Source organism: Maniola jurtina, chromosome 6 (genome assembly GCF_905333055.1).
Source record: "Maniola jurtina chromosome 6, ilManJurt1.1, whole genome shotgun sequence".
Taxonomy (NCBI): Eukaryota; Metazoa; Arthropoda; class Insecta; order Lepidoptera; family Nymphalidae; genus Maniola; species Maniola jurtina.
The window spans coordinates 3,827,751-3,851,044 of NC_060034.1; the positions used below are offsets into that span (position 1 = coordinate 3,827,751).

Consider the following 23,294-nt stretch of genomic DNA (forward strand, 5'->3'; position numbering starts at 1 on the left):
TTAGCCCGCTTTCATCTTAGACTGCATCATCACTTATCATCAGGTGAGATCGCAGACAAGGGGTAATTTGTAATGGAATAAAAAAAGATACAAGTTATTAGATAACAGCGCAGCGTGCATTTGTGGTATTTTAAAAAATTCAGTGCCCACAATTAGTCTACTGGGCATATGAGTTCATAGTCTGGGTGGTCTGGATCTGAGTATATCTAAAACAACTCTTAGCAACAATATTAACAGGCTTTTAATGTACCTAATACCAACCCCACATGACCGACAAGCTTCGTAAAAGCTTAGATTTTAATTAAAATTTCACTCTACAACAATTAAGGTTATTTCATTCGCAATCGCAGTCCCCCGAGGAGCCAGGGCCGAGTCCCCTTCCGCGATATTGTACCGCAGGGGTCCATCACGCATCCACGTGTTCGTCATGCCGCCCCCTTTCAAATCACTGTATTGCGCTCTTGTTCGCCTGTACTCGTGACATTGTTAGTTTGGCTTATTTCGCTTCGTTACATTTACCATGAAAAAATCAAAGGTTAAAGGTTAGTGATTGGATTTATTTGGTCCTCCATAATTCAGGATATGTGTATTTTCCAGTAAGTGCCTACTTAACTAAATTTAGTTTTTTCCCTCAAGAAACCCACTGATATTTGTCTTTGAATACATCTACTGATGATGGCTTAGTAAAATCAAGTTTGGTTTTGTGATACTAAAAAACGATGTACTGTATGTGATTCTCAATAAGGCCAACTCTATCTTGTACAACCAAACGCTTAAATGAAATTAAACAATATAGAAAACTTTCTTAGAATATATTATTTGGTCGGAATTGTAAGTTGGCAGGCCGCCAGTATATCTAAAGCCTCGTACAAGACGTCGCGTCGCGGCGTAATCACGGAGAGTAGCGAGCCTACTGATTTTTATCGAAATTTATTGCACCGCATGAGCGTACTTAATGAGGTCGAGTAATGTTGGTATAGGTATTATAATAGGCTTTATTTATTATGGTTAAATCCAAACGTTATAGGTTCAAATCTACTAAATTTTCATACAGCACAGCTACTCCTATAATAGCAAACATTTAAAATATTAGTTCAAGTTAGGGGGAGAAAGAAGATTTGATTTGACATGGCCATAGAACTAGGAATCAGCTCGGTTTATTACTGGCTATTGTCACTAATCCTTTTAGACAAGTAATGCTAGTCACCATTTTCTTTTTCATTCGCTTATGCACCTATACAATATATGCGAATAAACATAGTTTCCTCAAAAAGCCTTAATTAGGCTCTCTTGAAAAACTTTATAGACACAAACGAACAAGGTCGTGGTTAGTTGAAACCGTACAATCGACTTCAGTGATGTCAGTAGTGGCAAAGATACAACGAAGAAGATAACTGTACTGATTGGGATCTTTCATCTTTCATTCCTCTGAGCAGGTTACGTTTGAATATATATTATGAGTACAGTATCACTCCAGCTATCGAAACTCGCTCCAGACACCAAGTAAGTTCTAAGGTAGCGCTGGCGTTGGTATGACACGCCCATACACTCACGTTCAAAGTTGATCCGTTTTATAGAATACCGATTATTTATCGATTTAGATAGTTACTTTGCGATTTTTATTGGTTTAGGAATTTAATTAGTATGTTGTCTTCAGGGGAATCGCGGTCGCTGCAAGTGGAGGGCGCGGCGTTCGAGCGCGCCGCGGAGCTGCTGCGGCGCTCGCCCGAGTTCACGCTGCTCGCGGCGCTGCGCCAGGAGCCCGCCAACTCCGGCACCATCCTCTCCTTCTCGCACGGATACAACAGGTAACGCTCATCGCCTTCAGCCTATGTGGCCCTGGTACCCGACAGATTAATACACTTGAATGTCTTTGCCTGGTACTGATTATAATCCAATACAGTACAGAAGATCAAATTTTACAGAATAAAAATATAAATTTTTACGGGCTTAGTAATTAATATTTGTATCTATAAAATGAGTAGTTTTTCTAATGTTTTGCATGAAGTGTGTCTCCATGTTTAGTGCGTATACCCTTATGCCTAAGGTCACAATCACCAACTTACTACCTTATTAGACAGTGATGCGTCAGTTACTGCGTGGTTACTGCCTAAATATTTTGTCATCTATTTTTATAAAACATATTCATTGGTAGATTACGTGTTTTGAGATACCTACCTTTTTCTAATAAGTTGACTTATTTGATGTCGGGTAGAGGATCGGCGCGGCCGGCCGGCGCCCGTGCGGTCGGCTGCGACTCGGCTGGCGCGCAGCAGCGGGGGACCCCGAGCCGGCGACGCTCTCCGGTAAGTTCTAGATCTCAACATCGCTGCGCGCGCATGCATCCTGCACCCCGACGGCATGCGTGCGCGCGCATAGGGGAGAATCATGTATCTTGGAATGTCCTGTGCCTCGGAATGCCCTCCTCGATCCATCCGTTAACCTAATTGCGCTCACTGTGACCCTGCATGGCCGTATGTGTGCGCGAGCGGGCCGACTTGCATGCGTTCATCGTGCCTCCTCCACCGTCGTCCGTCTTGTGTTCTGTGTCTTGACGTGTTTTGTTCTTATCTGTCTAACCGCCCCTTATGATCCGTCTTTTGTTAATGTTCACTGGATGTTGTTGTTTGCCGCCGCGACCCGCGCCCGCCTCGAGGCGCCACCGCCGGGCTCCGCACTTGCATTCCAAGCGACATGGGAATCAGTAACTGTGCATTTCGTTCCACGCTGATGATTCGGGCTCGCAATCGTCGCTTCAACCGGAAGAGTCAGCGAATCGCACGCCGGTCGACGCCGAATCTCCCTCCAGAATTTCCATCTGCGATCGGACATCGCAAAGCGCGTTCTCCCTATGGCTTTCTATCGACACCGAGTAGCTCTGTCGAACGCGATTCGTTCCGAGGTACATGGTCCCCTTCCCGAGCGAGCGATATTGAGATGTAGAGCGAGCCGAAGTCCGCTCGCGGCCGGTCCCATCCCGTCTGCCGTCCGAGTATTTATGTTGTTTGCTTTGTTTTTGTGTACCTCGGAACAGTTCGCTCGGAGGGAGGTTCCGAGAGCGCGGCGACGGGTATCGATGCTTAGTAGCGATGGGGCTGTGCGATACGCAGGTACCTGGAGCTGCAGTCGAGCGGGCGCCGCGACGAGGTGCGCCTGCACTACGTGGCCGCCGGGGGAGCCGCGGCGCGGGTGGAGACCTTCCCGTTCCGGCTGGCGGACGGCGCGTGGCACCGCGTGGCGCTGGCGGTGTCGGGCGCGCAGGCCACGCTGTTCGTGGACTGCCACCCGCTGTACCGCCGCCTGATCCCGCCGCCCGACCGCAACTTCACCCAGCCGCAGCTGTCTCTGTGGGTAGGACAGAGGAATAGCAAACATTCTTTATTTAAGGTGAGAATAAAAAAACAATTAGCATTTTTATTTCATCACATTTTTGCAGACTTTGTCAATTTTGAGGAGCAAGCACTGTATTGCGTTTGCAGGGTACTCTTCAAGAGGTAAGATTAGTGAGCGGGCCTCACGGATACCTGGTGCAATGCCCGGGGCTGGACTCCGAGTGCCCCACCTGCGGGCAGTTCGCGCTGCTGCAGGCGACCGTGCAGGAGCTCACGACACACATCCATGACCTTTCGCTTAAGGTAATTTTCTTTCTTTTATAAACAGAAATACGTGTTAAGCACGATAGTTTAGTGCTTTGGATGAATTATTCATCCAAGCTTAATGCCCATGGACACTACCTCAATTTCCCCCCATATACATATGTTTCATTGGTTATGTCATGTTTACTACTCAAAGTAGGTACAGTAGGTCAGTTTTAATAATATGTGCTGCTTATTATAAAAAAATACGAAAAAAATATATAAAGCCACTATAGAAACAGTGTTTGGCACAGTTGGTGGGCACGGAAGCGCGGCTGGCGCGGCTGGAGCAGTGCGACTGTCAGAAGTCGTGCTACTCCAACGGCACCGTGCACGCGGACGGCGCCTCCTGGCAGAAGGACTGCAATCGCTGCTCCTGCGTGGTAACAAACTATCTATTTATGTAACATTTTTTATGGGAAGTTGGCGCTTGACTTAACTGGTTGTCGACGATGCAATTTATAATGGAAATGACGTTGAAACTTGAAAAGACTTTGGCAGTTTCCTAACCGGTTTCTACAAGATATCGCTAAGCCGGCTGCTACGGTATCACAAACTACGATAGAGTCAAACCCATGGAAATATAAAAATCACAGCCAAAATCACCAGAACAAACCCAAACCTTGTAAATTGTCCGAATCAGGAACAAAGTCCCACTTATAAAGCCGCACAGTGGTGGAAGGAGAATGGGGAGCCAGATACGCCATCATAAAAAATATTCGATTCTTTATTCTGATTTAACTATGCCCCTCTTCTTGAGAAATATCATTGAAGTTGTCTTATTTTTACAGCATGGCGAGATAACTTGCAGGCCAGTTGAGTGCGATAGAGCAGAGTGTAAAAATCCTGTATTACATCCTGGCGAATGCTGCCCCACATGTCTAAGTAAGTAACGTGCTCGTCTAAAGTTATCGTAAAACATCAAAGCAGAAAAGGATTGCTCCGCCTAGTTCTATACGTTCGAATAAAATTTGATCCCCATAATATTACGTGAAAGCCCAATGTCAGTCACTAAATTTAAAATACCACTTATATATGATATTTAACTGATCCAAAGTCACTCACTGAATACAGAGCACCTTGGTATAACTGAATTTTAGTTTAAAAGTGGCCATATTGAACGTTTTCTTTCTGTTTTCAGGGCAATGTCTATTAAAAGGAACGTTATACGAGCACGGGGAGCGATTCGCGCCGAAGGAGTGTGCGGAGTGCGTGTGTCACGACGGCAACATGCAGTGCGCGCGCGTGGACCCCGACACCGCCTGCCCGCCGCTGCCCTGCGACCAGCCCGACCAGTTCACCGTGCCCGGCGAGTGCTGCAAGTTCTGTCCCGGTACGTAGCACGTTGATATGCTTCCAGGGTCCGTACCTCTCACCTTCCTCTATGATAGTCGCGAAAGAAAACTTAACTGATTCTGCAATAAATGTTTACAAAATGTTATGTTGGTTCCAGGAGTGGACTACTGCAGCATGGGTCACTCGTGTGACGAGAACGCGACGTGTATGAATCTCAATACAAAGTACACTTGTAAGTGCAATCAAGGATTCCAAGGAGATGGAATTACGTGTGAAGGTGAGATTAGTTTTATCTTTTAACTCACTTCTTTTAATTTATTAATATAGAATGATTTTTCCCTTAAATCACCCATTCAATAAGCGTAAAATTTTTGCTAGTATTAAGACACAGTATCCAAGAATTTCAAGGATAATGTTCGTATCTGCTTTTCTTACGTCTTCGGTTCCCTTAGCTTTGAGGAACGTGGCTCTCTCGAGATATCACCTTCTTCACACTGTTGCCATTTTTGGCTGAAGCCATGCCTTAGGCAAGAGTGTGTCACTTCTTTTATCTGGTCAGATCAATGTTCTTTGGGTTTCCCTACGAATGCTCGACTACTTCAGTTTTATATTATGAGCAGCATCGAGAAACTTATGATCACTACCACGACAGAGTGGAAGAGACCCCACCAGGCACGGGTATATTATCAAAGAACATTGATAGATAAAAGAAGGGGTTAACAAACTATTTGGTGCCATTCGTATGGCTCCAATTTTAAATTAATACCACACCACATTTTTCCGATGCATATCTTCTCTGATCGGGACAATATAAGTATAACACACTTCGACAGCGTTCGTAAAATCATCTATTTTTGTTCCAGATGTGGATGAATGTCAAGCAGCCGGTGGGCTGTACGGACACCACTGCCATTCCAACACACGCTGTGTGAACGTGGTCGGGAGCTACGTGTGCCAGTGCCTGCCCGGGTACACCAGGCGAGACAAGTTTAACTGCGTTGAGGTAACTTCCTTAAACTTGATATTTTTACCCGACTGCGGGAAACCCAAAGAAGGGTTATTATCATAAAACAATTCGGAGATCTCATAATTCGGTCAATACATACTTAATATAAAATTATTTTTGAAAAATATAACAATTTCTCCATACATATACTGCAAAGATAGGGAGTATTTTTTAATTATTTGAGACTATGTTTTGTGACACACAGGTGGACGAGTGCGCGAGTGAGCTCCACGGCTGCCACGCGCACGCGCAGTGCAGCAACACGCCCGGCTCCTACTCGTGCCGGTGTCGCGACGGCTACTCCGGCGACGGCTACACGTGCACACGTGAGTGCCATTTATAAATAACATACAAGTGAACTAATGTTTTACGGGTAAGCTTTTGATCGCTCTACTTGACTTTCGTATAAAATATTATATTCTCACATTCTCGTAATAATAAATAAAAAAATAATAAAGGCGAAAGTTTGTGTGTATGTGTGTGTGTGTGTGTATGTTTGTTACTCCTTCACACAAAAAGTACTGGACGGATTTCGCTGAAATTTGGAATGGAGATACATAATATCTTGGATTTAGCACATAGGCTACTTTATATCTCGGGAAATCAAAGAGTTCCCACGGGATTTCAATAAACCTAAATCCACGCGAGCGATGTCGCGGGCATCGGCTAGTGTCTACTAAGATTTTTGTAGATTAACATAATGCAATTTCTTTTCTTTCAGCGATCTGCACAGGCGGTTGCCTGAACGGCGGGGTGTGCGCGGCGCCGGAGCACTGCGCCTGTGCGCGCGGCTTCGGCGGCGCACGCTGCGAGCGGGACGTGGACGAGTGCGACGCGCTGTCGCACCCCGCCGCGCACGCGCCGTGCGTGCCGCGCGCGCTGTGCGTCAACACGCCCGGCTCCTACTACTGCGTGTGTCGCGACGGGTACCGGCGCGACCCGCACAGAGATCATTGCGAAGGTGAGTGTACGAGCGAGACGCGCCGCGTGCCGTGCGCTCACAAGCAAAGAAATGAAATAACGTTTATGAAGCACACACTTTACAGGGAATTTACCTTATGCCAACGAAGTGTCATCAACTGTTTCAGATGTAGACGAATGTATAGAAGGCTTCCACACGTGTCATCCGAGTGCCCGCTGCATCAACACAGAGGGAGGCTTCAGATGTCAATGTGATACACCTTCCTGCGAACTTAGTAAGTGTGCACTTACCTGATTTTGTAAGAATCAAGATTTCTCTCCAGAATACTGTTTAAAACCCTCGCTAACGCTTGTCCCAAAGGGGGTTTACCTAATTAATAGACCAGCGCTTGCTTGCAGACATGTATCTGTGAAGATGCAGCCTAAGTTAGAATGCGTTTGCCTATAGGTACCTGTTCACTCTTGATTTGAAGGTACACAATATTTTATAAAAGGAGGAGGAAAATGTAAGGGCATATCCCAGCAGTCAAAAAAGAAAAAGCAACCTCGAAAGCATCGTACGAAAACTATAGAATGTCAGCAAAGGTATTAAACTATTATAACGTAGAGGTGCGTACCGTGAAAAGGAAACGGAAGAACCAGAGCTGACACAGAAAATCGTTGTCAGATATTTGTGCTGTCTCTATTCATACAATGTGACTTGACTACGATTTGAATATGCATAGCAGGGGCTTGAGATGGGTGATATTCTGTAAGTGTATTTCCGGCACATATTCGATCAATAATAAATAATTGGCGCAGGTTGTTCGTGGCAAGGCCAGGTGTTGTCGGACGGCGAGCGCTGGCTGGAGGCCGGCGGCTGCCGCGCCTGCTCCTGCAACGCTGGCGTCGCGTCCTGTGAGCGCGCGCTCTGCGCCTGCGACAGGGACAATACCTCGCTTACTGTAAGTTTAGCCTTTATTTGTTACCACCTCAAAATTTTTGGCGCATGTCGAAGAATGTATAGGAAATGTTACTGACTGGCCTTATCTCCGAAGGAAGGGGAACGAAGAAAGGGAGGAGTGCCGAAGGTGGGCACATTAATCCGAATATTGTAAGCCTTAAGGGGGGCGGTGCAGCAACTGCGTATGTCAGCTTATCCGAGTTCTCGGTATGAATTCGAGCAGCAAACCGCACATCAATTCCTACAGTATGTCTGGGGAACTCAGATAGATTCCGTGTTTGTCTACAATCCTAATATACTCTAGCAGCACGCACTTTTATATTTTGTCTGCTGGCAAGCTCTATAAAGAGGCCTGCCAATGAAACCGTGGAGGACATGTATTTAATGTGATGCTATACCTTTCTATGAACCTCCACCTTCCTAGGTAATGTGATTGATTGTCCATAATTTAGGTACAATTTGGGTAGATTTCGTGTTGATCGGTAAATTGCGTGTCAGTTCTGTAGAACTTGTATTGATTTTTGTTTACCATCACGTATATTCTTTACACAGAACTGACTTTGGCAAATATAATCAAACTATGCATATCTGATGGAGTAGCTTCCGTCTCACCACCTAATAGTTGCCGTCCACAATTTCCAGTTTGCTTCGACGGAATCGTCGCTGTCGCTGGCGCCGGCGGCGTGCTGCCCGCACTGCGAGGCGCGCTTCCACTGTCGCCACCAGGAGATGCACCACGTCACGTTCCGCAGCGGCGAGCGCTGGCTCTACCAGTGCCAGATCTGCGAGTGTCTAGTACGTACAAACTATTGACCGATCTGGCCACACTGCGAGGCGCGCTTCCACTACAGCCACCACGATATGTCTCCATAATCTTGTTTGAAAATAATAGTTGACATATCAAACATGACTGACAATGGACCATGGAGCTATGAATCGACTTAGCTAATAACCAAGCAAGAGACCAGCCCCAGGTCTGTGAATCTGTCTAGTCTTATATTGTTGTTATGAAAACTTTCAGCTAGGAGAAGTAGACTGTTGGGAGCCCGAGTGTGAAGAGGGCACAAGCTGCTGCGCGGCGGGCGCGGAGCGGAGTGGCGCGGAGGGGGGCTCGTGGCGCGCGCCGCACCGCCTCGAGCTGGCGGGCTGCGCGCCGCCGCACTGCCCCACCTGCCAAGTACGTACCACACGCACGCACGCACATTCACACGCATACCTACACCACATCGATAATTAATATCCTCACAAGTTGTGACTTGTGAGTGAATTTACCAGCAGTCATTGTGCCTGTTAGCATTTGATTATGATAATAACTGTCATCGTTCAAGGGTACGCTTGTCATTTGCATTTGAGAAATAATTGTGAGTTTGTGAAAAAAACGTGACACCGGAGTAAAGTAAATTTGTCAAAAACAGTTACAAAACTCAAATCATGTTTTCCCAATGTGTTTTTCTTGTCTGTACTAAATGATAAAATATAGTTATTGTTAAACCGTTAGCTTGAATAAATTCACTAAGGCCTCTGGATCTTAAGCGTATCTTTGAAATAGTTTCCGGAATTTGTGTCTTGGGATTTACGATTACAACATTAGGTAGGTCTCAGTCATCTTTTAAAGATAAATCAGTTCCTCTACAATCCATAATCTTGAGTAATCAAGGTCAGGGCAAAGAGGAAGGCAGACTTAGGTAAAACACTGATAGTTTAGTAGGTACCTATATAATAGCTTTAAGGGTGCGTTACTACTGAAACGGAGACGAGATGAGTTAAATGCCATCTCTCAAACTATTTTAAATCCTCATACTTTAAACTAAGAATCAACAAAACTTTCTCTTTCTTAATTTGAAGGACTTCAAATTAAGAAGAGTGAACAGAATGAGACAACAGAAAGAAAAGTGACACCTTCTAGACAAGAGCGTTCCACCTTAAGCTACATTATGCCCTACTTTGGTGTGATAGCAGCCAGCGCATGTCTAAATCTTTAAAAAAGTATATTTTGCGCATCTTGTCCCCATTCCGCTCGTCTCTGCTTCCGTCGTTATGCATTCAGCTCGTTTATTTTACACTCTGATGGCTAATTTCATAATCCCACATGGTATATTGCTAAATGTTAAATATTCAAGGGTATTCATAAGGCATTTCCAAAATCAGGTAAGTCCATAAGTCAGGAGCTTCACAACGCATTTGCGAGCATTATAATAAAAACTAAAGTGATGAATCAAGCGCTTGCTCTGTTCCGCTTAATGTACTACTTACATAATAACTTGTGACTAACAAACTCGAACGATTTACCAACTGGACACGTTTCGCCCAAACAAATTGTAGTAGGAGTAGGAGTACCAATTTTTACGAGGTATGGGGGGAGTGAATTACTATAGGTCTCTCGTTTGACTAACAAGAATTATTGTTTCCTACATCCAAGCGTTTGACTGAGATGGCTCGTGGGGTAGGCTGCGAGTTGGGAGAGAGTGATGGCGACGTTGAATCCCTGGATTTTACGTCAACTGTCATATGCCATCCTTCCGCATCCCGCGCCCTACCTTACGAACCGTCTCAATGAAATAGCTTAGAAAATTATCTACAAAAAGAGATATTGGACACAGTATAAATAAATTACTGTCCTGAGATTTATCCATGTTTCTGGAGTTAAGGAGGAGCATATCCAACTAATGTAAATTGCGATCTAACGGTCATTATTTCGGAAGTGGTAACTTTGTCCTTTGTCGGTAAAACGATGCATTAGTACTTTTCTTGAGTAGTTCATTATTATAGTTTTATTTTTGAGCACTGGAGTAAAACTGGCTACCGAATCTACAAAAGACACGGTTAGTTAGAGGCGAGAAGGGTGAAGGCGAAAATGGGCGGGTTTCGCGTCCCGTGGGTAATTCGTCGAAGTTAACCAAGCTTCGGAGTGAGACGCTTGGTGTGAAAGTGAAGTTTCCGCTTGTTGCAGGGCGGGCAGTGTGCTACTTTGGTGAGCAATCTCGCGTGTTGTGTGCATCGGTAACCATCCCCACTCTTCTTACTCATTCTACATTGCTAATAACATTTTATTTGTGCTTGTGTCTTCGATTTAATATTCCCACCTGAGCCGCTGAAGCCAATTTATGTAGAAACAATGCGCAATGCACACCTGCCGAGTGGAGGGCAGCCGAAGTTCAAGTCTCTTTTTAGAAACAGCTCAAATCTGTTTGATTTTGCTTTACCATAATATAGTTGAAATTGTTATAAAACATTTAAAAAAAAAATGGAAAAAATAAGACGCCGTAGCACATTTGGGTGCTTCTTTGAGTCGCCGTTGTTATGCCGAACTAAATAAAACTGATTTTGAGTTGTTATCGAAAAAGACGTTGGTCTCAGAGCTACTCCACTCTGCAGGCGTGCGTTGCGCCTGTGCCCCATTTAATTCTTGTTTTATTTATTTTCAACTTGAGCAAAAGTTATTAGTTCTTTATCATACATGTGTCTTCATGTTTCTTTTACTATACACGATATTCCTCTCCGAATAAATATTGAATCGAAGGCATCCTCATTTCAGGGCTCGCGTTACTTTGCATGTATTATTTACTTACTTATCGATTGTCCATTTCGCATGGTGATATTCTTGGAAATCTATGTACCTAATTTAATTTTTCATATTTACCATCAAGTTAGCATGTTATGGCTAGAAAAAATTACCTTATTAGGTGTTTCTTTCATTTCCTATACGTCATGAGGCTTATCCAAACACATCACTATTAGGAGTAGACTGTAGTAGACTTAAGCAAATATTTTGTTTTTAATTTTATTAGTAGGTATTTCTCAATTAATTTTAAAAAGTCAGTAGGTAGCTAGTTAAATTCCATAAAATTGGACAGTAGTTTACGATTAGGTACCTACCTACCATGGCATACCTACATGAAAAAAACGAGTAATTGTTTATAAGTAATCTAATGAATGACTAATTATCTATTTATTATTTATAATTAAGTATTATTAATTGAATATTATTTTTTAAATAATATTTTTTCCTCAACTGAAGTATTTCAAAGATTTATTAAACTAGATGATATTTTTTAACTATCATAGTATCAATACAGTAAATAAGTTTAGTAAGAATGATTTTAATTACTTAGTAAGTAGGTAGTTTAATTTAAGTAATTATTATTAGCAATGTAGTTCCTAATAATATCTAGTCCCGAATAGTATCTAGTTCCTCGTTTTTCTTATTTGTAAAATTCGCTATGAGTACGAAGTCTTTGCAATACGTCAGTTGTGGAATGTCGCTCCTCGCTGGATGTCGAGTGTTGAGCGCGTGTTGAGGAGTGTGGTGTGTGGTGTGCAGAGCGCGGCGCGACGTGGCGGCGGCGCTGGCGCTGGCGGCGCTGTGGTGGGGCCGCGCGCCGCGCCCGCACCGCAAGCACCGCGGCGCGCGGCGCTAGAGCCGCCCTGAGCGACGCACGCACACCCTATTTATTCTAGATAGACCTAATGTTAACCAATTGACGCGGGCGCGCCCCGCTCCCGGCCTTAACTGAGCGAGCGGCGCGCCCGCGCCCGCCGGGGCCGCACGCCGCTCCGTCGCGCCGAACGTTTATCCTCGTTATAGCAATATTATAGTTATCGTATAGGTAGGGTCGTAGAGCGTGCCGCGAACGTGATGCCTTGTAGTGCGACCGATCGGCGCGGCGGACGGCGCGGCCCCGGGCGCCGCGGCGCGCTCGCCGGCGGCGCCGGGCCGGGCCGCGCGACGAGCGCGCCGCGGCGGCCTCGGCTCGCCGCGAGCGTGAACGAGCGAGTGCGTGAGAGCAGCGAGAGAGCGCGGCGGGCCGACGCGAGCAGCCCGCGCGCCCGACTGGCGCGTCGCTCCCACCGCATCTGTAATCTTTCAATTCTAAATTATTGAGTACGATCGCTTATAATTATTATCTTAGACTTGTACTATGTAGCTATTGTTGTGAGCGAGCCGCGCGGGCGCGTGGGGAGCGCGGGCGCGGCGGCGGGCGGCGCGGGTCGCCGTCCGCTCCTGTCGCCGACGCTGGTGCACCTGCTCCAAGTGTAGGAGCGGGCCCGCGGCCGCCCGTGCGCTCGCGCCCCTGTTGTACGAATTTTTTCATAATATATTATAGTTTTTTGTTTGTCTTTATATAGAGATCGTTTCCATGAATATTTTGAAGATAACCAAAAATAGGTACCAAATATAGAGAAGATATGATTGTTTCTTGATTTCGTGAAGCATTTTAATGCTTGCATGTTGTATTGTGTTCAAAAAATTACAATTAAAAAGATATCCTAATTATTTCGTTTCAATAACTGTACCCATCCTGTAAGTAAGTTAGAAAAACATTGTTACGATATCAATTATCTGGTCAATAAAAATAAAATGTATGACAATAAATACTTATTTATTTCCGATATAGCCAATATTATTAAACGTTTCCACCAATAAAGTTACTCCCACAAACAACTCATACTTATTTTTTAGTATTTTTAAGTTTAGTTACTAACGTGCAGCCCCGTTACACACCAGCCAGGTCACGCAACGCCAAGAAAAGAACAAAAATTAACACAAAGTTAACACCAATAATACAAAAAAAAAATAAGTAAAAAAAAAACTCCCAGAGTATCCTCCGTGGGCGGCATGTTTAGACGGCGGCGGGCGCGTTGGCGCGCGGCTGTGAGTAGGAGCAGGGCGCGGTGTGCGCGAGCGGCGCGGCGAGGCACGCGATGCGCAGCGGCTGCGGCGGCTTGTACGCCGCGCCGCCCTCCACCACGCCCGTCACCAGGGTATAAGCGGTTGCGAACAACGTTATTGCCTGGAAAGTTACAAAGCTTTTTAACACAAGTAGTAGGTAATACCTAATAAGTATTAAAACTTCATTACGGGTAAAGTAATTAATATTAAGGGCGTTCCGAATAGTTTTTATATTTACTTATTTATTGTATAGGCATAGATAACATCCACTCAATATTAATATAGAACATTTACCTTGACGATAATGAGGGCACAAGCAAGTACAGCAATAGAGTTGGCATACATCCGCAGCTCGGCGCGGGCAGGTCGGAGGCATCCAATGCTATGAAGAGGTGTCTCGCATGTGTTGCCATTCTGAAAACACATGTAGGTACCTTCTTATGTCCCATATCTATCTATATAGCTAATTATCCCAAGAAAATACCTATAGTGCGTGACAGGTCGAGATGGCAATCGCGCTGGGGACGCCCCGCACACCCGCACAGCCCCTGCGCTAACCCGGTGCGAGATAGCGCGGACAACGTGCGGGTGTGCGGGGCGTCAATACGACGCACAGGGTCCAGGGAAATACCTTCCTAGATAGGTACTATAATTAAGCTTGCCGCACGCATCCCATGTTTGTAAAATCTCCTACCTGCTAGTTAAAGTTATATCAAAATCTGATCAGAATTACAGATATTAAGGTCGGCATCACAATACTTAATTGTGGAAGGTTTCTGCGATAAATATTGAAGTATAATTTAAATGAAATTAGACCACTAAGTATACTTTGACTTTGATTATGTAGGTAGTAAGTATATTTTGTAAACCTTTCCATTCCAAACCCGGCCGCAACACGATGGTGGCAATGGTCGACCATATTGGTGCCAATCAGTGTGTGATTTCACACCGCAGCATTTTAACTGAAAAATAAATAAAGTAGAAATAAAAAACGGATGGCGTTGGGAGAATTGCCGACAGAGCGAAATATTCAAGAGTAGTGTAGCCACGCGCTAATGAAGGGTGAAGTCTACGTGACGGTGTTTTACGGGTTTTCCCGGCGCGGCCAAACGTATGAGTGTATATGTTTATTACTCTTACACGTAAAAACTACTGGACAGATTTGGCTGAAAAGAATGGAGGTAGATTATACCATGGATTAACATATAGGCTACTTTTTATCCCGGAAAATCAAACAGTTCCCACAGGATTTTTAAAAACCTATATCCACACGAACGAAGTCGCGGGCATCAGGTAGTCAAAAATAAAGATATACCTCTAACTGCATCGAAGCAAAAGCACTCTTAACAGCCGGGTCAAAAGCCGCGGAGGACATGGCTCGTGTCATGCTGGTGTTGAGAGTGGCCGCCTCGCGCACCGCCCGCGACAACCCCATGATGGACGACATGCCGACAGACAACAGCATCATGCCGGATGTTACAAGTATCATTAGCTGAAAATTGGAACGTTGGTAGACAAAAAAAAATATAGTTATTAAAAAGGTGTAAAAGATTTGAATCCCACTTCTGATGGTATGATCTTTAAAAAAACAAAGCCCAACATTGATAGATGGTTACAAGCTTACGTAGTGGGCGTGTCTCTGCCAATTCTTTATATTTTTTATTTATATACCTACTTATTTATTAAACTTGCAAAATATACAGGGCATTTTTGTTAGGTACGTTCAGCGCCACAAAAAGCAGTCGTTTTATTTTATTTTATCGTTAATTAATTTTGTGAATGAAGCTGTATCGCCAAGCGACTAAGGACATGGTATATTGACCACATCCCTTCCAGGTTAGCGCGTTTCTGTCTTAGTATCATTCTTCTGATTTGTACAGATGAAATTGCAATCAAGCCCTCACTTGTGGTCGAATAAAATAAAAGTACCTACTTACGAGATTTAAACGACACAAACAACGAAGAATAAAGGTTGTAAGCTCATTAGAGCCACCCGACACCAGATCGTATTCTTTATACGGACTTCTATGGTCATATACGCTCTTTTCATCAACTCCGTAGCGTCAGCAACAGGCGATCCGCTGACGCTACGGAGTCGATGTACTAACCGCACGAGGCGCGGCGGTGCAGGAAGGGTACCTATCGGCTGGTTCTACTGAGCTTATGACCTTTAAATGCTAGGATAATGGATTAGGCCTGCTATGCTTCTGGAGTTAACTTGATAACTGCAGTAATGACTCCGTTGATGTGAAGCACTTCACAAAAGATACTAGGTACGAGAAGGAACGAGAGAATGGTTAAATAAATTGTAAATAGGTACCGTTGCTAAGAGTGAATGCGATCTAGGATGGTAGGGCACGAGGGTGGCCAGCCAGCACGCCGGCAGGCAGAGCAGGGCTCCCGATATAAACAGCGCGCTAGAACCCAACTCGACGCCGAGGTCTGTCGTCCAGAAGTAATACGATATACGCAACAAGCTCCACAGCGTGGAGCCGCCGAGGATCGCTCCTCCGCTCTGAAATAATTAGCTTTTTAACGTTCTGTCTGTGAAAGGTGTCAACGGGGGCCCTGTCACTGAGGCCCCGCTATCCCTCCGTCTCTCTGTGTCTGTGGGCTGTATCTCATGAACCGTAATAGGTAGAGTTGAAATTTTCACATAATGTAGCTATATAAATAATGAAATTTTCAAAAGAACCGTCATGGTTTAAAAAATAATGAAATGTTTTTCTTGCACGATAGTACGGAATCCTTCGTGTGCAACTCCAACTTGCGCTTGACCGATTTTTTAAGAAATAGGATAGTTTCTTTAGAGACATTTATTACCCGATGGAATTTCACATCATTCCCTTTTTAACCATAATATAGGGTCGCGATTCACATTGGCAGCGAATCGAATGAATTGCGAATGATTGCGAAACACTTTTCTAAATTTTAATATACAGAGCTTTATAAATCTTTGTCCATGCCTACCTCTTTACATTTTAAGATCAGAGCTACTAAATACAGAATCATTATGATTATGATGGATTATGATTCCTATTTAAAATCTCGTTGAAATGAGAATAATATATCCGCTTACCAACAGAAGACCAGAGCATACGAATAATACTAATCCGCTACTTCGCATTTTGATGAAAACACAAATTATTTGAATTAAAGCAAAACTTAATGTAATAAATAATGGTAATAAATTTTTTTTTTTTTTTGTTATACCGAGTTTTATTTAAATTTCAACATTTGACGCAACTAAAGACGTTTATCAGAGAATTTTGAGTTTTGAGCTTTTTCATTTTATAGTAGAGCAGTAAAACCTTCATTAGTTCCACTTACAAGTTAGTAGGTACATCGTATTTAGGTATTCTTTCAGCCGTACTACTACAGTGGTAGCAAAGGTAAATAATCAAATTTCCCGTACTTACTACTCGTAGTAGAATTAGTAGATTGGTAGTACCACAGATAATAAACGTGTCTGAGAGGAGACCTATGCTTAGTAGTGAGCCGGTTAAAAGATTGGTGGTGATGATGATGATGATGATGATGATGATTCTCAAATTAACTATTGTATTTTATATGATTTTGTTTCTGGTAGCCCGCCCTATTCATTACCAAAGATTATTTCAGCCCAAACAAGAATGGCCTATTTTATAAATCTTTTTGTCTCGGTCAGAGAGAATTTAAAGAACTGTCAAGAAGAGCCAAGATTGTCAGTTAAATATACGTAAGTATGGCACATAGTAATAATTATAATAAACTTTAGAAGTTATTTTTTAATATTTAATAGCAAAATTAATAGTTGCTGAGCTGATTGTGGTAAAGTTTAGAAATTAAAGTATCCTTTTTATTAGGTAGATACCTAGGTATATCTATTATAATTCTCACGGGTCGCTTCTCATTCTGAGAGGAGAACCGTTCTCAGTGGTGAGCTGGCGATGGGTTGATGATGATGATGATGATGATATTATAACAGCATATGTTGTGCCTTTAACCGCTCACAACGCAAACTAAGCTAGTTTAAGCGAGTTACGTGTAGGCTACTACATTAGCAAATAGGTCACAGGCAAGCAGAGAAGACAACACTTACCTAATCTTGAGTTTCTAGGTAACTCTGAAACATGCATCCTCTCCGAGAGCGAGCTTGTGATGAGGTGCTTGAGAAACTTAATCAGCTGCGCTCGCCGCCGCCCGAGCCGGAGAAGCCACGGCCGCCGCGCGCGCGCAGGATAAGAGAGTTCAAACTTGTTAGTACTGACAGCATTTCATAATGTATCACCTTTACGGGCTACACACCTACTTTATTTCGTTCTGAGGACTGGGTCAGAGGCCAAATTAATAAAATTGAGTCTCGACTTTTGACTACTGCCCCTGCCACTGCTAGGATGGAACTGTGACTTTTCTAGGCATTGTTTCCACGTGGACACATTTATAGTGCTTCTGCTGAGCTCACTTATGAAAAATGGGAATTTTCCATTTCAGCCACCAAGATTTCCTTTGTTATCGAAAGAATTCTATGCCTCGTGGTGCAATCATCGGAAAGAGGTAGGTACTCGGTACTTTTCGACCTTAATAGCATTGGCATCCTATACAAATTTCCCTGATACATTTACCTGAGTAGTTTAAGTACAGACTGTAATTTTTTAAAATATTATTTTAGTAACCGTAAGGTAAGGATGTTTCAGTTAGAGTGGTGATTCTGTTTACACGAGAGGTAGTTTTTCTTTACAACCACGCGGGTTGCAGACTTCGAACCAATTGTGTGATTTGACTTCGCGGTTTCACAAACCAAATTGATCGATAAATCTACTGCGTAAGTTAAATCAAAGGTCTTTTTCCGTAACGCCAATTGTAGAAATTATTGCTGGACGATTGGATTCAAAGTTGCCAGTGATTGCCAGTTCAGAAACTTTATAGTCACGAGTCATTTAAACGTGATGGCATGATTTTGGGTATCAGGGGTCACGTACCCTAAGGTCTAAATGATGTGTCTTAGCCGCCAAAAAAATTGAATCAAACTGTACCTATATTTTCAGTTGCAAATGGTGAAGCATTTTGTGGACGACCACCCGCCGCGCCTGATACCCGAGCTGTACCTCAAGCCGCGCCGCCTCAACTACTACGCGCGCCAGCTCGAGGAGAACATGAACGTCAACAAGGAGCTCCTCAAGAAGATTAACGTCATACAGAGGACAGGGGTCAATACTGTTAATTTAACGATAATAATGTTACCCTTCCCTCAATAACTGTCATTCAGCCCTGGGGAATTATCCACGATGTAAGTACTGAAACTTCAGATCACATGAACGTCAACAAAGATCTGCTCAAGAGGATCAACCTCATTTAGAGAACTGGTATCCTTGCTGTTCAATAAACAATAATAATGTCCCTCTTCCCTTAAATGCCATCCAAACTAAAAGAATTGTTTAAAACCAAACCAAACTAAGCTACGTCTACAATATCGCAAGGATTTTTTCCTATCGTCTTATCCATTGAACATACTTTTTAAATATTTTTTTTTACAAATAGGGTTTTGTAGATTGTTGGTTGCATCCAGAACCGACCGATACATACAATAAGATGCTGTGCAAGCAAAGACAACGGGTCCTCGATGAAATGCGAAGGCAAAATCTCTATTTCTACTCCAGGCTTCTTAAAGCGGTAAGTTCACGTGTTAAAAGAAAACAAATATCTCTAGCTAATTCACGAAAACGTTATTTTCTCAACTAGCTCCGAACTTTTAAATTAAAAACCTATTTATTTATCTTTATTGTTATATTTCACGCTTTTAGAGATCTGAGCAACCTTTGACCAAAGAACTTGAAGAAAGTTGGAAGGATACAAAACACAAACTTATTTTAGGAGCAACGTAAGTATTCAACCCTAATATTAACCCATCTCACTCTATGTATTCAACCAATAAGTAGTATACAGGATGTAATCAGAACGCTTATATTTAACTGTACATATTTTTGTTACCAATATAAATTCTTTCAGACTACCGTTCATCCTGTTCAAGACTGGAAAAATAGATCGCGACATAAAAGATCCCGCGTTTGATAAGCCCCCGTCTGTTAACCGCACCAAGTAATATTTTATCTACGAATTATTATTTTTACCATGGAATCCTCATTAAGCTCATCTCAGCCAGGCAACTCTTAACCTATATGTAGTAGTCAGTAAATTCAAATTCAAAATATTTTTATTCAATTAGACTTTTACAAGTACTTTTGAATCGTCAAAAGCATCTACCACTGGTTCGGAATGCCTTTCCTAGCGAGAACAACCAGCAAGAAACTCGGCGAAGTACGGTGTGTAATGAAATCTATTTAGGTACCTATATCTACAGTTTTATTTTGAGTGATGTCGAGCCGGAGAATGAGAGGAATTGGGACTAAAGTAGGTAGGCAAGGCAGGAAAGGCGGTAGGAAAGGCATTCCGAACCAGTGGTAGATGCTTTTGACGATTCAAAAGAACTTGTAAAAGTCTAATTGATTAAAAATATTTTGAATTTGAATTTAAAAAACCATGGCGTCTATTTTAAAGAAAATGAAACTGGGTTTAAATTTATTTTTGAAAATACACATTTTTACACGTGCCAGGGATCCGAAGCTACATAATTTTTTCTTACAAAAACTCCTTGGATTTTATAATGGTAATCGAGTAAATCGAGTATAAAAAATTCTGCTCGTTTTACGATTTTCGAAATTAATATCATTTCACTAAGCTCGCAACTCACACCGCCAGAGTGGAATGGAGCCCGCCGTGGAATACACCGTATGCTGATGTCCATAAAGTTGAGTTTAAGTTGTTATCAGAAAGACTCTGCTCCACTCCACTCCATCTGAATGGTCGGCATAAAAAATCAAAAGAGACTTTTGCAGGGTTTCCATGGAGTTGTGGGTAGTGGGCGGCTCCAAAATTGGCAAAGTTACAATAGAGCTTTTCACGGATATTGTGCCCAAGACGTGCCAGTTGTTCCTTAATTTAATACGTGGCGATGGCGATGGACACGCCTACATGGGCACTAGGCTTTTTAGGTAAATACCTACTTCGTTTCTTCAACTTGGATGTTGTGATTGTTGGTTTGATGAGCAGAGTACGGTGGAATCTGAGCTAAGATTTTGCAAGAGTTGTTTAAATGAAATACTGCACTTAATAAGTCTCACATTGTATTTAATAAAGAATTCTAAAAAATAAATTATTGTATTATAGTAACAAGCGGACATGTTTCCCCTCCTCTGAATCCCTAGAGAAAACACTCCTTTAATGACTTCATTCCATATTTCTCCTTATTAGGCCATGCGAATAACAAGCACCACATGACGAGTATGTCGAATACCTCTCTTACCTCATCTGAACAACAACTGGGGCTACGACCACCTACAATCGCGGGGGTTTCCGCCCATTTTGCAAGTGATCATGAGTTCAAATTCAAAATATTTTTATTCGATTAAACTTTTACAAGTGCTTTTAAATCGTGAAAATAATCTACCAATGAGTTTTAAGTTTCTCGATGCTGCTGATGTTTTACTTGCAATCTCACTAAAGCAGTCGAGCATCCATGGCAGCCAGATATTTGATAGCCGCATTTTTACTCTCAATCTATTTAAGATCCAAACGTACTTTGTTCAGTTCAGACCATTGACTTCTCTATAGTCCAAACCAAAATACTGAATCCACACTAACAATATATCTCTCGTACCCTGTGACGACAAAATTGACTGAAACTTCCGTAATTTCTAAGATACATTTTCTTTGCACAGACCGGTTAACCTAGCTAGGTGCCATGTTCCTTAAAAAACAAACATTCTCAACATGTAGACATCTTTTGAGTAGACGTGGTTGGACAGGAAACAGGAATATTTTCTATCACCCAATTCTAGATTTTGTGTCTTTAAACACGCTTCTTCCTAAGCAACCCTATTTTTTTTTTGGGTACAGGATTGTACCCAACTTGTTCTGCCGTGGAGGAGATGTTTGCAAAGACAATGGTTTCGGTACTTATAAGCCGGATGAAGTGGAAGAAGCGATGGCTCCAGAGAGCTTTAAGCTTAAACATTCTGTACCTGGTACTTATTTTTTTATTTTTTTATTCATTGACAAGTTTTCGCTTGACTATAATTCCATAACAGGGCTAAATCCTGTCTTACATGATAAAAATGTGCTAGTTTGGAGGGGTTATGGTGGTTTAATAAATTCTAAACATCTAATTCTGTGTAAGACATCGTAAGAATGCAATTTGCTTGGAGGGGCTCAGTTACTGGTAACTAAAGGCTACAACTAAAACTGAACCAATTTACGTATTTTATAATATAAGACTGTAAAATTATAAAATTGAACCAGCTGTGAATTGAAACCACGATTCCCCCTCTGTCACATTCTGAGTTTATTTTCCATAACATCTGTATTGAACTTTTGCAGGAGTACTGTCCATGGTCGTAAGCTGTGATAAAGAAGTTTATGGTCAATTTAACATAATATTCAAACCATTACCTCAGTTTGATGGTAAACATGTGGTATTTGGCAGAGTAAGTATGATTTTAGAAAAAAAATGGCCGCCAATTTCTTGTTCTAAAAGTAGGTAGTTACGCATGGGTAAATGGTAGATTATTCTGCTGAAAAATCTTTCTCTTATAATTTTTCTTTATCCTTGTTAATAGTTATAAAGATATTCAACCATTTACCAATATTATCTATCTATAAAGATCGATTTGCCTATTGAGCTATAAAAGGACATAAAAAGTGTAGGTACAGAGTATTTACAATACAGGTAAGTACAGTACATAGGAGAGGTGATAATATGGCACAGAGTTTGTACAAGCGGCAAACAACTTGAAAAAAAAGGGCGGCGTACAACGGCGTAGTAGCGGAAAGTTGACTTATCTTGGGAGACAAGGGCTGACTGATCTACCAATCGGGTGCGCTTGCGTGATAAAAATCCCCTCACACTTCCTTCGGCCTGCAAAAGGACCTAAAAATCGACTACGACCCATTGTTCAAGTTGTTTGCCGGTCACTTTTACAATAAATCTTCTGACTGAATCTTAAATTCCAGATAATAGCCGGTCCAACGCAAACACTGGAGCGTATAAGCGCGCTCGGTCTGCCTCTGGGGACCACCACTGCCGACTGTATAGTGCGGTGCTGCGGCTGGTTCACGCGCACCGGACAGTACCGCGAGGGCAACCCCAACACCATCAAGTTCCCACCGCGACGAAAATAAAAGGAAATACCCTTTTGAAGTACCGCCGTTGTTGCAAACTCCCTGGTAGATAAAACCATAGATATGTACATAAAACACCACGCTGATTTAGTTTACAGTCCGACACGCGCTTCGCAAATGTTATGTTTTTGTGTGTTATGTTTTTCCAAAACTTACGAGTATACAAACCTTTTACAGAAGATGAATTTGTAAGAATATTGAATCGTATTTTGTGGATCGATTTAGTATAAAATAGACCTACGTGGAAATGTGGAGCAGGGATCGTTTTAAACCTAGAAGACGTTGAAGACAACGCAACGGTCAAGAACTTCTGGGAATTACGATTAGGTACGTGTCGCACTCCGAGATGCTATTGGATTGACTTTCATAGTCCAATCTTGTACAGACGACCTCACCACCCTTAGCGCATAACCCGGATTTCCTTGGACAACGCCATTGTCTTTGGAGTTTGGACTATATCAGGGACACTGTCTCGTACCAGTTCGTTTCGCGTATCTACAAAGACTGAGACCTCTATGACTTTGTTTTTTTTGTATTGTATTCTTTTGCTGTTTTTTGTATAGGTAGGTATTTTTCAGTTCTTTATATTTTTAGTAAACTATTTTA

The 23,294-nt window shown here is 42.6% G+C and overlaps 3 protein-coding genes across 7 annotated transcripts in view; 2 read left to right on the forward strand and 1 right to left on the reverse strand.

Moving 5' to 3' along the window:
- The window catches only part of LOC123866015 (protein kinase C-binding protein NELL1-like), a 61,147-nt gene extending 48,074 nt beyond the window's left edge, over window positions 1-13,073 (forward strand). For 2 of the 4 annotated variants that reach the window (XM_045907308.1, XM_045907311.1), the window contains 16 exons: window positions 1,658-1,808; window positions 3,111-3,387; window positions 3,480-3,635; window positions 3,890-4,018; window positions 4,427-4,520; window positions 4,777-4,968; window positions 5,089-5,208; window positions 5,795-5,934; window positions 6,143-6,263; window positions 6,659-6,898; window positions 7,026-7,133; window positions 7,660-7,802; window positions 8,444-8,596; window positions 8,823-8,978; window positions 10,752-10,801; window positions 12,123-13,073. In XM_045907308.1, coding sequence (XP_045763264.1) covers window positions 1,658-1,808; window positions 3,111-3,387; window positions 3,480-3,635; window positions 3,890-4,018; window positions 4,427-4,520; window positions 4,777-4,968; window positions 5,089-5,208; window positions 5,795-5,934; window positions 6,143-6,263; window positions 6,659-6,898; window positions 7,026-7,133; window positions 7,660-7,802; window positions 8,444-8,596; window positions 8,823-8,978; window positions 10,752-10,801; window positions 12,123-12,219 — 2,327 coding nt within the window. In that variant the 3' untranslated portion in view covers window positions 12,220-13,073. The remainder of the gene's footprint in view (window positions 1-1,657; window positions 1,809-3,110; window positions 3,388-3,479; window positions 3,636-3,889; window positions 4,019-4,426; window positions 4,521-4,776; window positions 4,969-5,088; window positions 5,209-5,794; window positions 5,935-6,142; window positions 6,264-6,658; window positions 6,899-7,025; window positions 7,134-7,659; window positions 7,803-8,443; window positions 8,597-8,822; window positions 8,979-10,751; window positions 10,802-12,122) is intronic. The other 2 variants (XM_045907309.1, XM_045907310.1) reach the window with 2 other exon arrangements.
- Window positions 13,074-13,163: 90 nt separating this feature from the next.
- Window positions 13,164-16,689, reverse strand: LOC123866016 (CD63 antigen-like). The gene is made up of 6 exons (XM_045907312.1): window positions 16,552-16,689; window positions 15,793-15,987; window positions 14,788-14,964; window positions 14,342-14,434; window positions 13,767-13,886; window positions 13,164-13,593 (listed from the first exon to the last, which is right to left on the reverse strand). The coding sequence occupies exons 1-6, from the start codon at window positions 16,597-16,599 to the stop codon at window positions 13,423-13,425; spliced, it is 804 nt and encodes a 267-aa protein (XP_045763268.1). The 5' UTR covers window positions 16,600-16,689; the 3' UTR covers window positions 13,164-13,422.
- A 515-nt stretch (window positions 16,690-17,204) lies between these two features.
- On the forward strand, window positions 17,205-23,241 carry LOC123865865 (peptidyl-prolyl cis-trans isomerase E-like). Of its 2 annotated transcripts, XM_045907062.1 has the most exons (11): window positions 17,205-17,282; window positions 17,572-17,710; window positions 17,946-18,008; window positions 18,500-18,661; window positions 18,993-19,124; window positions 19,256-19,332; window positions 19,461-19,550; window positions 20,348-20,503; window positions 21,408-21,535; window positions 21,888-21,994; window positions 22,521-23,241. In XM_045907062.1, the coding sequence occupies exons 2-11, from the start codon at window positions 17,585-17,587 to the stop codon at window positions 22,686-22,688; spliced, it is 1,209 nt and encodes a 402-aa protein (XP_045763018.1). In that variant the 5' UTR covers window positions 17,205-17,282; window positions 17,572-17,584; the 3' UTR covers window positions 22,689-23,241. The 2 variants fall into 2 exon arrangements, with proteins under 2 accessions (XP_045763018.1, XP_045763016.1); XM_045907060.1 differs by having other exon boundaries at window positions 17,205-17,710.
- Window positions 23,242-23,294: the final 53 nt, after the last annotated feature.

Excerpts from the sequence above, each read along its gene's own strand:
- LOC123866016 (XM_045907312.1), bottom strand. The coding sequence starts at position 16,599 with ATGCGAAGTAGCGGATTAGTATTATTCGTATGCTCTGGTCTTCTGTTG. Across the intron at positions 14,435-14,787 it reads TTGCTTCGATGCAGTTAGAG|TTAAAATGCTGCGGTGTGAA; the intron begins GTATATCTTTAT and ends TTTATTTTTCAG. Across the intron at positions 13,594-13,766 it reads GTGCCCTCATTATCGTCAAG|GCAATAACGTTGTTCGCAAC; the intron begins GTAAATGTTCTA and ends GTAACTTTCCAG.
- LOC123865865 (XM_045907060.1), top strand. The coding sequence starts at position 17,585 with ATGCATCCTCTCCGAGAGCGAGCTTGTGATGAGGTGCTTGAGAAACTT. Across the intron at positions 21,536-21,887 it reads GCTTAAACATTCTGTACCTG|GAGTACTGTCCATGGTCGTA; the intron begins GTACTTATTTTT and ends GAACTTTTGCAG. Across the intron at positions 21,995-22,520 it reads AACATGTGGTATTTGGCAGA|ATAATAGCCGGTCCAACGCA; the intron begins GTAAGTATGATT and ends CTTAAATTCCAG.